Source organism: Pteronotus mesoamericanus, unplaced genomic scaffold, assembly GCF_021234165.1.
Source record: "Pteronotus mesoamericanus isolate MK-2021 breed Mesoamerican mustached bat unplaced genomic scaffold, CSHL_Meso_final contig_20, whole genome shotgun sequence".
Taxonomy (NCBI): Eukaryota; Metazoa; Chordata; class Mammalia; order Chiroptera; family Mormoopidae; genus Pteronotus; species Pteronotus mesoamericanus.
In genome coordinates this window covers 63362407-63379741 of record NW_026555085.1, presented here as the reverse complement: position 1 = coordinate 63379741, position 17335 = coordinate 63362407, and the positions used below count along the sequence as shown (strand labels likewise).

Here is a 17335-nt window from a genome sequence, read left to right as displayed (position 1 = left end):
ACAGTTTACTTTATAAATATTGTAGATAGATATATAGTCTATTATATATCTATATACACATAGAGAGAGAGAGAGTCTGGTTTTAAAAAGATTATATATGTAAATATATATAAATATAAATGTTTATATTTAATTATATAAGAATAATTTATATTTTACAATTTATGATTTCATAATTCATTTGATTATATAAATAAACATACATAAATAAGTTGAAAAAAGACTTTTTAAACTATGTAAGAATTCCAGAGTTATTGCATCAAAACTAAAAACAGAGTGAATATCTCAACAAGAGAATGGTTGATTTTTTGAGGTATACCCTAATCACAGAATATTAGGCTACCATTAAAAAGAATACAATAAGTCTATAGAATTGACTCAAAAGGGTTTCACTATTGCTAAATGAGAAAAGAGACGGGCATTTCTACACTATTTTTGAAAACCTATGAGTGTATTAAAAGGTGCTGAGTACACCAGTGTGAACAGAGATGGCTAACTGGGTGGACCAGAGGAGAAACAAGGAGGGAAAATAATGACGGAAAACAAGCAAAAACAACTACTAAAAGAATACTTAATGATAAGAAGCAAGAATTATATATAATTCTATATAAGTAAGCACATATATGCATAATAATGCTTGAAAGAATGGGTACTAAAATGTTGGAGGTATGTTATCTCAGGAAGAAAATAAAAGCTGTTTTATTTTTACACTCTTCCTTATACTTTTTTGCATTTTAACAAAAAAAATATAATTATATAACCAAAATAACTATTCATTGAGGGAAAATTTGAATAACAAAATAGTAACACTGGCAGTGTGAATATAATGTTTCTTAAGTTTTCCTAGCCAAAAAAATGGCACATCCAGTAGAATTTTGAATCATTTGTGACAAAAAGAGATTTTCACAATCTTTTTCAAAATGGAGACAAAACCACAAGTCCAAAATTAATAATCATCATAAACACTTTAAGCATCTCTATACCAGGGCCTAAATCTAATTTTTAACACATTTCCCCAAAGGCTTTAAGGGCTTTGAGTGCTTAATCAATCCTCATTAATTGACAAGCACATTTCAAATCTCATTAATTATTACATCAAAGATGCTATTATCTGACATACAAAGGCTATTAAAGAGTAAAATCTCAGCTAAAAAAGAATATGAGGGCTGAAGCAGTTCCATGAAAATAATTTAACTATGAAATTTAATCTGTCACGAAAGAAGTAATAAAACTCTAACACACAACACAATTGTTCTGCCTGCCCTGGCCATCTTAAATGCATTCAGTGCTGTTACCTTCGTTCCTGTAGTCTCGGGCCTGCATGCCCTCTATACCCTCCCTCAACAACTACCCACTCAATCCCATTAACTTTCTGTTTTTTATTGTAGAAACAAGATTCATGACATTTACTACTGATCATCATGAACAATCTCCATATAATTATAATTCTGATTATAACATGCAATTGCTTTGCAAAGAGGTGCAGCTTTTTCATGCCTCCAGGCCTTCTTTCTCTGCAGGGTAGTGGAAAATTTGTCTGCAAGCTGTGTGGACAGCTGCTCCATGAGAAGCCACGGAAGCGCCTTTCCAGGGGAAATGGGCATATGCAGGGAGGAGGTGGGCGGTGACTGCGGCCCTTGAGCCCCAAGCCCAGGCACCCCACCCCCGCCCTCACCCGGCTGTAGGCAGCAGCCCACCTGTTACCTGTTACATTCACCTGGCAGGTAACTGTTGCTAGGCAACATGAAAACTAATTTTACACATCTCACTTCTTTAAGTAAAATACTTACCTGGACTAACAAGTGACCTGAATTAGGCAAATGTGTACTGCATTTCTTGGTGTTCTCATTTATCTGCTTTATCAAATTCATCAATACTTCCACAGCACCTTTGCTGATCATTTCATTAAGAAACCCTGGATTTCCAGAAATGAATTTGATGGCCCCCATACAGTATAAAAAAGCCTCAGTGTTAGTTTGCAGGTCTTCACTTCTCAGGACCTCCAATAGTGATTCTGTCAAAAAGATGGATTATTACAAAGATGTGATTATATCAGCTGGACAGAGATATATTAAAGTGTTTGTATGTGAACATCAAATACAATTTGTAGAATGTTAGTCAGAACCTAATGTCAAATGCTTGTTATGAGTTAGTGATTATTATAAAGAGGAAAACCTACTTTTAGCTAAATCTTCATAATAGTAATGACAGTAAAAGGATGGGCTTACAATATATAAATAAGACAGTGTTCTTTAAATGTTATCCCCTGCCTCTTACTAACATTTGCCAGCCTTTATTTTGATTACACACATTTTGAGTTATTATAGAAGCAATTTAAGAGTTACATTTCAACAAACCATTAAGAATATACCAGTTGCTGTATGAATGGAAAATTAATCAAGATAGGACCTTTTTAAAAATCTCAATCACCATAGAAAGGAATGCTTCTAATATAATATCTACCCTTTCCCTAGACAACTTAAGAGCACCCATCCAAAAACATACTATTACTAGATTTTAGGAGTAATCCAAGAAACTCTGATAAGGTTTTTCACGCCTAATTCACATTTTATTTTATTAATATTAGTGTGATCATTTATCAGAATCTTTGATTTTAGTCTACAATTCTCAATGAGCTGACTCAGTGTTTGACTGGGCTTGTTCCTGTTTACTGGGATAAAAAAAAATATAAAGACCATTTACATTTTTATCCTAGGTTGCAAAAAGAAGACTCAAAGTATAGTTCATACCGCCTTCCTTTAGATCAGCAAGGCTATTTCATAAAAGACTTCCATTTAGGTAACTATTTAAACATCTTAATTATCTAAGGGTATATCAAGAATTATATCTCATTAGCTAGGTAGTTAGAATGTTAAAATTTCTCTATCTGCATTATTTGAGACACTTTGATGTCAAATTTCTACGACAGTTATAGAGGTCTTCCAGGTTTTAGTCATTCCTACCACAGCAAGAGACAGAAATTTCAATTATGTTAAATACTACTAAAAGCATTTTTTTTTCTAATAGTAAATCCAAGACCAGGAAATGAATTTTTAAATAGGGAACACTACAAGCATTACAAAAATAGCAGACTATCCTCCTAGGTTCCAAAGGATATATTAAATGGAATGTGGAAAACGTAGAGGAGGACAGAGTAAAAACAGGCATCACATAACTTCCCCGTAATATTAGAAAGTAAAATATTCCAGCTATCATTAATTGTAACTTTGCGCTCAAGTGCAACATTTGGTCAATGGTAGTGCTGAATGATACTCACCCAGAATGCTGTCGTTTTGAATCAGACAATCATTCTTCTCATTCCTGCTTATTTTAAATATAAGTTTGCAGACATTAAGGAGATTCTTTCTACTCACTTTAAGCTGCAGAGAAAGAAAACACATTTTTAATGTGGAGGAAAGTAAAGACATGCCATCATTTTTTAACACAAACATCTTATTTAAAAGTGCAGCAAGAGTATTTTTAAAACATGAAGAAAAGTTCCAAAGAAATCAACTTTCAAAAGTCTTGGCCACTCATTTGCCAACTATTTGATATAAAAGATATTTAGAGTAAGCACATTTTAATGATAAGCATTTAATTTTTACTTCATAAACTCTCATGCTTATATGTGAGATTACTAGTTACTTTTTAGAGAGTATATGAAGAAAAAGGGGAGAATGATGTTGATGAATTTAATTAAATGGCGTAATTCCTTTAAAACACAAAAGTAAAGGAAAATAGATACCAAAAATTTAGATTAAACTAACCTTAGAAAACACAGTGGAGGTGAAAGGTAGGAAAGAAAGGGGGAAAGTACGATTCTCTTTATTATTTGTATAAAAGAAGTAAAACTGTCATTCTCTCATCAGATAGTATACATATTTATTTTTAAGGCTATTTCTGGAATACTTTGAGATAATGACAAGTAATGTCAAAGTTTCACATTACCTTCTAAATCACACAAAAATATTCAAGTAAATTAAACATAGGGGCATAAGGAAGTATATGAGGTCTGTCCGTAAAATATCCAGCCACTTACTATGAAAAAGATATATTTATTGAAGAAGATACAAGAAACATTGTACATAGGACAATGATGTCTCAGTCCCCTTCAAGATAGGCACCTTGGGACCTCACACAGTTCTCCCAGTTGCCATCAGCTGCCCCATCGTATTTTCATGAATCTCATTGATGGCCTGAAATCTCTTCACTTTCAAAGATGATTTTAGTTTTGGGAAAAGCCAGAAGTTACTGGGCACCAAACCGGGGCTGTAGGGGGGCTGAGTCACTTGGGTGACTTGATGTTTTGCCAAAAACTGCATGAGACATGGTGCATGAGCAGGCCTGTTGTTGTGATGAAGCTGCCAATCACCAGTTGCCCATAGCTGCTGCCTTCTGAATCATCTGAATATCTTCCACAGAGGAATGTACAAGCTTAATGCAAAATTTGATGCAGATTCATTGCTATGCTCACTCAGTCATTTTGAAGGCAACAGCTACATGGTGTACATGCTCATTCAATGGGGTCTACCACCCCCACTGACTAGTACAGTGAAGTCATCATTGTTCACGCATGCGTATCCCAGTCCACTCTCCTTGGCTGCCAGGTTACATCCATGTTGTGCAAACCATTCTCATTATGTTAACGATGGCTGGACTTTTTCTGGACAGACCTTGTACATTTTTTAAAAAGCATAGTATGTGAGGACTAACTGAGTCAAATGGTCTAAATGAGCTGTGCATTTATTTAAAGTAGTAAAAATTAAAAGGAAAATCCTAATGTCCTATATCTTAAAAATCCCAGTATTAGAGAATAATTTAATAAGTTGTAGAACATCAATATTATTCATATTAAGCAGTCACAAAAAGTATAACTGTGAACACTATATTTTTAAGACATTTATAAGCTATTATAAGATAAAAACATTATGTGCCCTCATTGCAAGAATGTAAATTAGGTTTGTAGGAATAAGGTCATCTGAGCAAATAAATCTATCTGTGAAAAGGAAGGCATAAGGGTTATTACTTTATCATTAAAAAGGATCTTTCAAATTATCTTTAATATTGTTTGTTAATGAGTTGCAGTTAGTTTAAAAAAGAGAATGGAATTTGTCAGTCATATTTTTAAAGATGGTTCTCTGTTTGATCTGCAAATATTACTGAGCTCCTATTGTGCACCAGGCACTGTGTGTCCCCTGTAGGGGATACTGTGATGAATACAGATCAGCCCCTTCTGGAGGGGCATAGAGAGGGGAGTGTTCTCCATGGAGCAGCTTCTGTCTGGCCCCTGCTCTGAGCCCTTTACCTGTTATCTCAGAGCCACCCTGTACATTAGGTGTTATCATTCCCAGTTTGAACTGAGGAGTCTGAACCTCAGACAAGTCATTAAACTCATCTTGGCATCATGTGGTCATATTAGAAATGCAGAATCCCAGGCCCCACCCAGCAGGACTGAATCAGAACCTGCATTTTAACAAGCTCCCAGGGGATCATATGCACATCCCAGTCTGAGGAGCACTGTTGAGGAAGCCTCAGAAACAATCACATATGGCAGAATGAAGATCCCTTCTGTTCTGAGGAGGAAAAATGGAAACAGGAACTTGTAAACATTTTTAATGATTGGGTGTTTAAAAAAATATTGTGTAAGCACTCAGAAAATAAAATAAATAGAAAAAATTCAATATCAATGGAAAATATAATGTTCTTAATATTTAGGAATGTATTTTAACCAGCCAACAATCTTCCACTATATTGTGAGACTTTGAGGTCAAAATCACAATTTATTTTTCTGGCTGGTGTGGCTCAGTGGATTCAGCACAGGCCTGCGAAGCAAAGTGGTGCCGGTTCGATTCCCAGTCAGGGCACATGCCTGAGTTGCAGGCCAAGTCCCCAGTAGGGGGCGCCTGAGAGGCAACCACATATTGAGGTTTCCCTCTTTTTTTCCCTCCCTTCCCTTCTCTCTAAAAATAAATAAATAAAATCTTAAAAAAAACACACTACCTTACAAAAATGTTTTTAAAAAACTATAGTTTATTACTCTTTCTATGGTAGTGTGTAGCATGTGCTATATACTTAATAAAGCTTGTTGAATAAATGAATCAATACAACTAACCCCCCCAACACACACACACCCAAGTCTTATATTTTTAGTGAAAAGTGGCAAAAGGAAAAAAAAAAAACAGTGTCAGAGTTTTCATTAAAGAAAACAACAAATAACCCACAATTTCCAGGCCTTCTATAAGATCAGTTTATATTCAAAGCAAATTCTTACACATTCTCTTTTGATAGCTGCAAAATTATTACTTTGAGGTATGAAAAGATAATAAAATATTAAATAATATGCAAGGCATATAGACCACCTTACATAAAACAGCACCTCCCTCGCCCCCAGCACTGTCCGCGTCCTTCCCTCTGGCTGAGTTTCTTCCCACAGCACTTAGCCCGCTGCGGCCCTTCACATGTCTGCTGTCTGTCTCTCCTGCTGCAGTGCCAGCCCGGGGGGCTGTCATTCACTTGTCTTCCCAGGGTCGAGAGTCCCTGGCACAAAGCTGGTTCCTTTGGTCAGGTATTTGCCTTATGTTAAAAATAGTAGTCTTTTCTATTTAAAGCAAATTTGAAAAATTAAAGAGAAGTTTAAAAATCTCTCAATACTACCACTATATATAATCATAGTTGACACACTGGTATTTCTTTTTTGTTTTTTTACCCCTGTATAGGGTGCTAACTGTTTTCCCCTCCTGACTATAGTTACATTCACAGTATATATATGCTTGTTCTCTAAAAAAAATAAAAAATAAAAAATAAAAACTGTAATATAGGCTGATATATTTTTGTAAGATTTTTCAATACAAAGATTAAAATTAAAGTGGCCTGACAAACCTCTGCTTAACCAAAATATGCAGGAAAACAGAACTAACATTATCCTCACTGAACTTTTTAACTATACATAATTTAAAATGTCTGAATTATTATATTAAATTTATAGAGAAACTAAATACTGGCAGAAAGAAGTTATTAAAAACTTCTTAGTCCTATATACCTTTAGTTTTTGCTGATATTTTTTCAACAGCATTTTATGTGGTCTTTTAAAAATTTATCTAGAACCCCATCATCAAGACCTCAGTGAAACAATGTCTTGCCTGGAACATTACAGGTGATTCCGAAGGCAGATGGGAAGTTGGAACTGATAGCCTGACCTCATGGGTTTATATCTAATCAGAAGGAACAGCCGACCCATCTCTCCACTCTGCAGTATAGCCTAGCGAGTCTCGGCCCTGACTCAGCAAAGCAGTCAATGTCACGGACAGGGCTTCCTCTAAACATACATTTCATTCAGAACATGTTCACTGCCTGGCAAATCATCCAGCCTCTTGTCCTAAAACAGTTAAGTTGTGCCATGTATATAATTCATTTGAATGGCACCTTTAATAACCAAGACAATACTTTCTCTGCAAAGCATTAACAAATTCATATCATTTTCCTTCTTTCTATAACCCTTTGATGTATTAATTTTTGTGGCTCAGTATGGACAGAATGTCCAGGATCTGGGTGGAAAACCAAAGGCAGTCCCTGGGCAGCTGGCAGCTACACCGGTAGAGCCCTCCAGCCTCACTCTGGGGCTCTCCTGGTCCAGAAGGTGCCCAAACCCAGGGCCAGAAAGGGAACTGGGCAAGCATGCTGCTATCCTGTTATCTCTGCCTTCAGCTTTTGACTTGAAGTCCCCGCTGTGGTTTATGTTCCTTTTGTTTCACTAAAGTGATCGATCAATTATCATCAAGGAAAGGGGATTTAAATACTGCTGAACACACTATTTTAAAGAAATCTTGCTTTGAGTCATGTAGCATATCATGATTTTTATAAGGAGGGTGAATAGGTTAGGATGACAGCTAAATAAGAATGCAGCTGCTCCAAAAGTCAGCATAGGTATATGCAGCCAGAATATTCTGCTGTATAAAAGATATCAGAATAAGAAATGGTGGACACTCTCACTACACTGTTAGTAAGTATACCAATGCTTACTTTCACTATGTACTTTAAGATTTTAAATTATATAAATTGTGGGTTATTAACATAATAGCTTTTACTTCTATGAAACTGGGTAAACAAAGCTTCATTTGTTTTAGCAGCTCTTTTAGAACATTCTATAATAATTGTGTCTTATCTTTTGGTTCCAACTGTTTATGGCTATGACAACAAAGTGTTCCCCTCAAACAATGATATCATGTTGTTTGAGACAAGAGTTTCTACGCTTTTATTTGGTGTCTGGCCTTTTCTTCTAACACCTCACGAGAGCCTTCTATGACCACCTTCCCACGACCACATGCAGCTGTTTCTCTGCCTTATGCTGGTTCATACAGCACCTGGTCATTGCATCCATTGCTCAAGTTATCTGAAGTTATTTATTAAATCACGTGGCAAAATCAAGCACCCAACAGAAACCACAGAGCAGAAACCACAGCATGCACTCGCCGATACTGCTCTCCAGTCAAGTTATTTGAGCAACCGTTTTGAACATATTTGCCTATAGTCACATTTTTAAACCTAGCCACAGTCCATATGTAGGAGTCTTTTGAACACTTTCTGTGCCCTCAGCCTTAGTTCCTTAGACAGTACATTCTAGTCAAATTCTGTGACATAAGTTTAATACCTTAATTTTTTCAAGATTCTAAATGAATATAGTGCATTTTTGATCATCTTTATAATATTTTCAAATAAAGCATTAAACAAAACTTTTATGTGCTACCATCTAATAGACCAGAGAAAAGAAAAACTTACTGCTAGAATAATTTTTGCAAGTTTAAGGTTGAGTGGGTCTGAACCAACATCAACTAGTTTATACAGCGTCTTCAGGAGAATATTTCTTCTCTTAAGTTTATTTCCAAGCATGTTTCCTTCCTCTAAAGTGTGATGAAGTTGTGTGCAAGCAGCACACACCATTTCAATGTCTCCTCCTGTCAGGGCAAAGAGAGGAACACAGCACTTACTAAGGTCGAGTTTTCGAGTGTGTCAAACACAGACAGCATAAGTAAAAACTATAATTATTTCCCCAGACATCTTCAAATTCCTGAACTATGCTTCTCCCCTTCTCTTATCATTTCTATCAACCTGATTTCTTTTTCATTTTGTCAATCCATCTCCTACCAAGTTGACTTACTTACTAATTAGTCAGCTTATGGAGCACACACTGTCTTTCCAAGAGCATGTTGATGAATGGAGTTGTACCTATTTTGGTTGGTCTCCTTTATTCTAAAAGCCTGCCACCTCAGCCAGGGCTCTCTCTGTTCAGGCTCATGGAAGCAGACCACTTGCACCTCCATCTTCAGCCCTTTGGGGCGCAGTTCTTCTGATCTAGAATGCTCTTCTTTTCCTTCTTCCTACTGACTTGGGTCCTTCAAGGCTCCGTTGATGTTCTGGCTCATCCAGAAAAGGTATACTATTCCATATACAATAAATGTTATCTTGTACTATTATTTCTCACAAGTATATATGTATGCTGTGCTATACGTCTAGTGCCCTCAAACAGATGTCATGCTTAGTGAGTAGGAATCCTGTCTTATGTATGTTTGTATCCACTGTGCATGCTGTAGTGAGAATACTGCGCTGACAACCTATAATGTGGTCTAATACATATTTATTTTCTAATATATCTGTTGATTAAATCAGTAATCAATATTTTTCTGAGAATAATACTCATCATCTGAGAACAGAGGGCTCATCTGGAACAAAATCTCAAAAAGTCACCAAATGCACCATTATTGAGAGGTGATTATTAGAAAAGAGGAGAATAAAAGGAAGGCTTTTGTTAGAATTCTGAGGAAAGCAATTTTTTAAAGTGGCAGCCATTCTAATAGATATACGAGGAAGAAAAGCAGCACACATGAAATGGGAGGAGAAAAATAAGAATTCAAGAAAAGAATTCAGTTGAAAAATATTATCTCTGATAGATTCCATTGCAAAATTTAAAAGTAGGAAACCAATCTTAAATAAATACCATAATGTGCTCTTAAAAGCCCACATAGAGGAAGTGTGCGCCTGCAGAAGGAAATGACTCAGGCCATTTTTAGCTCTTTTTAACAATAACATCTAAGAAAAAATTTTAAACCTCAATGGCTAAGTAACCTTCAATGCCTTTCAGTTATGCACTTAAATAAATGAATTGATGGGAAATGACTTGGACTAACTTTAAATAAAGGGAAAAACCTAAGCTCTATTGTAAAAAACACTTTTGTTGTTGTATTCTTCTGTGACTGGCAGTTTCTTCGCAAACCTGAGCCCAAGCCACAGGCCACCATCTGGCAGTGGGTGTAGACTCCAAGGCATTTTCCTAATACTTCCCTCCACAAAATCTTCAACCTGGTGGGCTCTATTCAAGAGTATCTGTATTAGCTTAAAAGAAATTTAAAATGAAGGCTCAAGGGCCAAATTTTAAACTATTGATCAAATCAACACTTTACACCAGTTGGTTTGTTATGAATGCCATATAGCCTCAAAGACAACTTGAATCTAAGAACTATCAAGATTCTCAAGGGACTAAAGCTAGTGAGTGAAAGTTTGACAAATAGTGTAAAACAACATTGTCCCAAAGGAACTTCCCTCATAAGATACTGATTAATTATGGGGGCGGGGGGGGGGGGGCGAACAGTGATTTTACAGTAGAAAAACCTGGCAGATACCACCTTCCTCAAGTGATCCAAGTTCACATCCCGATCAGGAATGGACCGAGCCAGCTTCACATGCGTCCTGAGGGGATACGCGGGGGCGGGGCACGGGGCCACCCATCCCTTACACCTGCCTCAGATGCCTGGCCTGGATCTGTCAATAACTGTGAGAAAACACCAGACAAACCCAATTTGTGAGGTGGTCTGTAACCTCCTCAAAATATCTCAAGATCATGAAAGAGACATGGCAAATAATTGGAACTTGTGATCCAGGATTTTCTTTTTTCTATAACAGAAATTACTAGGATAACGAGCAAAAATCTGAATCAGGTCATATAGTATTGTATGGTAATTTCCAGATAGGCAACAAAATTCCCTTGTTTCTAAAAATACATACCAGAGTACTTAGGGCTATGGGACATCGCATTGACAACTTGTTCTCAAAGGGTTTAAAACTGTAAAAAACCCCCAATGTGTGTGTGTGTGTGTGTGTGTGTGTGTGTGTTGAGAGTGAGGTGTAAGAAAAAAGTGCAAGAAGGGGAGGAAGGGAGGGAACGATGAAGCACATGTGGTAAAATATTAATACCTGGGGAACCTGGGGGAGGAGCATACAAGTCTTCTTTGTACTATTCTTCAAATTTTCTAGAAGCCTAAAATTATGTCAAAATAAAAAGTTAAAAAATTTTAAAAAAGAATCTCAAAGGGTCAAGTGACCCAGCCCTGTCCCTTTATGCCGTTCTTAAAGTTGCTCATGGAAGACATGCTATCCTTCAGCGTTTAGTCCTTCTGAGAAGGGAGATTCTCCCACATTTCCAATCCCGAGCTCCTGTGGACTCCTGTTGGCGTCCGCGGTGCCAGAGCCCTCGGAACCCTCTTGAAATCCTTCGGGCTGCAGACTTGCTCCACGATGGGCCCTGCGTCGCCGGCCCTTCTCCCCGCTGTGTTCTTCCTGGTACGTTTCTTTCCAAACTCGTACCCAGACTAACGCTGTCCTTACTAGTGTTTGTACATATCTCCTAAAACAAGGGCTGCAGCTGACCTGGCCTGCTGACAAGAGGGTGAAAATGAGTACCTCCAGAAGGGGCAAAGTCACCACATTCTCATCCTCAGGAGTTGAGCTGCAGTGGACTGTGGTGATGATCTAGTCTCACTCACCCCTCCCCTGGCAGGCGAGAGCCCTACTGAGCAGAGATTAGGTGATTTGGCCATCTGTCTCCGGCTCCCCCATTAACCATGAACACAGCTAAGTGCCTACAGGGGCCAAGGTCATTGGAACCTTTAGGAAGGAGGTCTTCTGCTGACTTTCCTGTTTGGCGTGGCTGTCGGGGAGGACTCATTTACCCTGCTTCTCCTGGGGCCCCTTCCTGTGGCTACCACGCTGCTTTGCTCATCCAAGGAGCACGCCACGATTCCTAGCGAAGGCCTGCTGCGTGCTGTGCGCGAGGTGCTGAGCTCAGCCCCGGGGCCAGGACCACAGCTCTACCTGAGCCTGTTTCGACTTCAGAAATGGACTCCCCAGCAGCAGCAAAGAGAGAGAAGGTGGCGGGGCGGGGGGCATTCCCCTGACAAGATTCCCATGGGTCACTTTTGCAGAGACCTGTTGATGGTGGGCTTTCTCTGCTGGGCACTCCGGAGTGCCAGGGCGCTTCCTGCTCTGAGCAGCATCCCTAACAGGTGTGCTCGCCCTAAGGAGAGCAGGACATGCACATTTGGATCTAGAAAACCAGGGGCATGCCTGCCAAGGATGCCAGTCTAGGAGACTTAGTCAGAGTTTCAGAGACCTGGAATCTCTTGTAATCTTTTGCTGTCTTGCTTAACTGCCACCTTAAAGAGTTTAAATCAGCATTTCCTTGGGCAGAGTAGGTGATAATCAATTTACATCGCAAGGGGAATTTTAGAAGTGGGCTTTCTTGCTACATTTAAAATATAATTTAACCCACTAAAAATTAGGTTTACATGTAATATTTAATACATAACAATCCTGGGTAAATAAGTAGATGACTTTATTTGTTTTTGAACATGTTCACAGAAGTGATAGTCAAAGTATGCTAAAAATATCAGGGCAATGGGGACATGTAAATAATCACAGATATTTTTGATTTAAAACAAAAACTGCTTTTTTATTACCTTTTTCTAACTTGTTCAAAATTGGTATGATCCTTGTATTCCAAAAGACATCGTCTGCTCCCATTTCTGTATCCTTTACTTGCAAGCCAGCTTTTGAGACTGCGAAAGAAACCCAGAGCAGGAGAAAGAGCATTGAACAAAGAGTTACAGCTGGAGCACCATCAAAAGTCTTTGCTATGCATCACTAAAGTTAATACACTCTAGAATTAAATTACACTTTGCTCCCAACCTCAACTGACACTAATTAGAACTACACGTCTTCTAATCAAATCACCCCAAATTAAACTCTGATAAGATAATGTAAAAATATCAGAACTTAAAACTCTGATTGGGATACTTCATAAAATCTTAAGCTTTGCAAATGTTGAAATTATTGTCAGGAAGGCAAACAGTTTTGAGTTGTTTTTACTTAAACTTACCCCTCTGTAATGTAGAATAGATAGAAAACTATAGATAAGTAAAGAATAGAGATCTTGAAAATGGTGAATGAAAAGTTTTCTCAAAAGGAGGCCTGCAGGGATTTTCTGTCCTATATAAAACGAAATGTCCACATCACTGGGGGCCACATGCTTTTGCAGGGGAAAGCCTGGGCTTTGGGTGCTGACAAATCTCACCTCAAATTTTAACTTATTATTGATGCAGTAGGTGAGCTGGGGCTGGTTTCTCGTTCCTTCTGAGCTTCATCAGCAAAACAGAGATCAGAATATTTGCCTTCAGGGTTATGTGAATAAGCTCTGACCCCGGTGCCCAGCATCTGATAACACTCAGTAAATAGAAATTTCTTTCCCTGATTAAAAAACAAACAGGTCACCACTGTCTGAAGAGTATCAGGCTGTAAGATAGGCCAGATCTGCAGGGGTGCGCGCTGCTGGGGGTGCGGGCCTTAGAGAAGCGACAGCTGCCACTCATTGAACACTTCCGATGCGGCAGGCCTGTCTTTAATTTTCCTAACAACCCTATGTGGAGGTTCCCAAATTGTCCCCATTTTCCAAGGATGGAAGTGGGGCTCAAGAGTATTAAGCTACCTGCCCAACGTCAAGTAGCTCCATAGTCTTTGCACTTGACCTCTCTGCTGTTCTGCCCTGCAGTAAATCAGCAAACTAAAAGGTAACTTTGAGGAGAAATGTAAATCATATTAGAAACTATAAATCAAGATTACATCTCATACAGGAAATATCTCCAGATCCGACAAACTGGCCGTCTAGCCGGAGGCGGCCCGCTGTGTGCGGCACTCAGGCGCAGCGCTGCAGGCACATTCTCGGCTCCTTTCTGGGAAGTGGCACCCAGTCTATACTGGGTTGGGAAAACCGTACCCTCCCAGGGAAGACCCCACACCAATTAACTGGCTACACGGTGGGTGCCTGGACCCTAAAAATGACATGGCATGAGTTAGAAATCATAGGGATGATCAGAGGGTTCCCCAGAGAGAGAGAAAGAGCATTGAAAGGGTGTGTGGCCTGTATACATTCAGGTTGTTTTAACTAAAATAAAGACAAGCTGAGCAGGGAGGCCTGTGATGAGCATGGATTCAACAGTCACTATCTGGCTTAGCGTCCCAGTTCTGCCACCTAGTAGGTGGTAGACTTTGGGCAAGTTGCTTCGCTTTTCCTCTGTAAAATGAGATGACAATGGTCATCTCAAGTCTTGAGATGATGGGTTATTAACTTCTTTTATGTGCTCTTTTGTATTTTCCAAAACCTCTAATGTACCTGTATTTCTGTTGAATAGAAAATAGACAATGCATATTAAGTTTTCCAAGGATGCTGTAAGGGTGCAGAGAGGCAGGAGAGCTATACAAGTTACTATCCACCCAGTGCCCGCACCCCCCTGCCCCCCACCCCGTCCCCCTACACTCCCCGCTGCAAATGGCCACTCCCAGTTGCAGGAGTCTGGGCTTGCCTTTTAGCAAACTTCCTAATACCAGGAGGGGCTGATGCACGCCAGGCAGGAGGAGCACTTGAGAAGCAAAAGTAGACAAAAGGGGGTGTCAAAAAACTGTAACTAAACACTGTAGGTGCTGCCAGCAGTTTTAACTCAAGGTTTCCCATAACCTGTCTAATCCATAAGCAAAAAGTCACCATAAAACATACAGTTGAACATACAGTTGGATAAAATCAGTCCATCTCTTCCAGGTTCACAATGCCTTATCCAAAGCTTTTGGGCCCAGATGTGGTTTGGAATTCAGAAAATTTTGAATGTTCGTAAGGCAATATGGTGCATACACTGCATGTTACATACCACCCCAACCAAGTAGGGTCTTCTGGGGCAGCCCCCGCCCCTCCAGCAAAACGTGTGAATATTCACTCAAATGAAATGAAGGCTGCATTGGCTTTGCATCAGTACAGGTCAGGCATTGTCACTGAAGGAGTTTGAAAAATATTTCAGCTTTCAGAGCTTTTGGTATTTTGGAATGGAAGAGAAAGAATTGCAGACCACCATCTCAATCTTTTGGATCATTACTTTTAGGAGTCTGCATTAACTTTGATAAATTACGAATATGGACTCTAAAAGTAAACATGAATATTCAAGCAGTATAAAAAACACATTTGTTCATATTCCCAGGTATGTTACATCTTCAAAGTCCAATATATATGAATAAAATCAACATATATTGAGTGAAAAGCCAAAGATAGTGCCAGGAAAATAATTTAATCAACAAATATTTATGAGGCACTTAGATTTACTAGAAATACACATTTCAAGTCCAGTTAAATTCAAATCAGCATTGTTACCTTCTATGCAATATACTCCTTAACAGGATAGCTCTAAGAGAAACCAGGGTTATCAACCCTTGTCTCAGGACAAACAAAATTAGTAACAGGTTCATCCCAAGAAGAGTTAATTTACAGGGCTGAGCCAGAAATCACAGAACAGTTTATTTAACCTTCAGAAAGGAAAGGCCCTCACAGGCCCTTCTGAATGTTTCTAAGATCTGTTCCTCCTGAGAACAGGAGTTAGCCGGACACTGTGGTGTGAGGGTTTGCCTTCGCCTCTCTCCTCGGCACCGCTGCGACAGCAGGGGTCTCCGGCTACAGCCTCTCCACATCTTCACTCTCACACACCCCCTCCAACTCTGCTCTCCACAAAAGTCCCACTTTACATACTATACGAACTCAGTATCTAGTCTAGAAACTGAAGCATGGAATCCTATTATTACTTTTCAAGAGCTACAAAAACATAAAGTTTGTCTCAGTTTTAGGCAACCACCTAATATTATAGAAAGCACTTTTATCTAGGTTTGCTAAATATAAAAAATTATGATTCAACAGGAAATTGGGTAAGTCAAGCAGAAATTTCAGCATGTTTTTTAAGATTTTGCTGTCTCAGTGGTTATAGTTCTTAACCACAGCTTTGAATCCTGGACACAAAAACTTGACACAATGTTTATTGGCTGATGTTTTTAGCATGTAAATGTAAAATCCTCAGCAACAATGCTGACACGGAAATCAGTCTATCTAAGATTTCTCATTGGCCACAGAAGTCATTTTGTTTAAAAAATTAGTTCTGAAGATTATAAAACATTCTGTGAATCTAATGTTAGTTGGGCTTCATAAAATTTCATGTGTACAATAAAAGTACAAAGAACATAACAAACACCTGTATATCCAAAACTACTTTGGTCAAATATTAACTATATTCTCATCCTCCACCTTATTTTAAAGAACCAAAATGTTACAGATATAGCTGATGCTTTCTGGGCAACTCCCCCTACCTAGTCCCCTCCTCTCTCTCCCTCCACGGGTTACTACCATTCTAAATCAGGTCCTTATTTTTATTTTTATCATGCTTGGCTTTACATGTTTACTACTTAGATCCATATCCATAAACAACATATATCATTTTTTTTACTTAATTTTTCATGTAATGTTATATTTATACTCATTTCATTCAGTATTATAAATGTAGTTTAGTTCAGTCTTCTGATTGCTACATTCCATTGCATGATATATTTTGTATCATTTCTAGTCTGTGATTTATATTGTTACATATTTTTTTCAATTAGACAATTTAAACACCCAGAGGGCTCCATGTTGGAGTCAGGTTTTGAAACTTTCCAAACACTATCACAAAATAATTTCATTACAGGTGTAATCTATAGATACGTGAGCTGGGATAATGGTAAGAATGGTAAGACTATTGTGAAAATAATAAAAAGTTATAAAAATAAATGTTGATTGGTGACCAAGTTGGACAAATTGCCTGAAGTTTTCAAACATTGAGCCAACATCAGACATTTTTGGTGCAAATTTTTTTTCCGTGAACAGAGATGCTGAAGATGAAGGAATGGTGGGACTTCTCAGAACACAAGCACCTCACCTGCTTTGGTTTGCGGCCTGCTCGGGTCCGAGCTGTTGAGGCATGAGTAGGCCCTCGAACGCCCCTTCACCTGGTCCCTAGGAGGAAGAGGAATACATACAACACTCAGCGCAAAAACCAAAGCATTTCTCCTTCTGTAAGTGTCAAGGGTTGACCATGTACCGTTTTTGAAGAAACCACAGAGCGCTGTTTATAAAGTGGGGTTTGGTAAACTATATCAACCTCTAATTTTC

General features: G+C 38.5%; 1 protein-coding gene across 1 annotated transcript in view; it reads right to left on the bottom strand.

The window, feature by feature from the left end:
- ARMC2 (armadillo repeat containing 2) overlaps positions 1 to 17335 on the bottom strand; it is a 94598-nt gene that overhangs the window by 48508 nt on the left and 28755 nt on the right. The window contains exons 5-9 of the mRNA XM_054568884.1: positions 17103 to 17179; positions 12786 to 12884; positions 8776 to 8951; positions 3278 to 3380; positions 1791 to 2014 (exon numbers count right to left, since the gene is read on the bottom strand). Of these exons, the coding sequence (XP_054424859.1) occupies positions 1791 to 2014; positions 3278 to 3380; positions 8776 to 8951; positions 12786 to 12884; positions 17103 to 17179 (679 nt within the window). The remainder of the gene's footprint in view (positions 1 to 1790; positions 2015 to 3277; positions 3381 to 8775; positions 8952 to 12785; positions 12885 to 17102; positions 17180 to 17335) is intronic.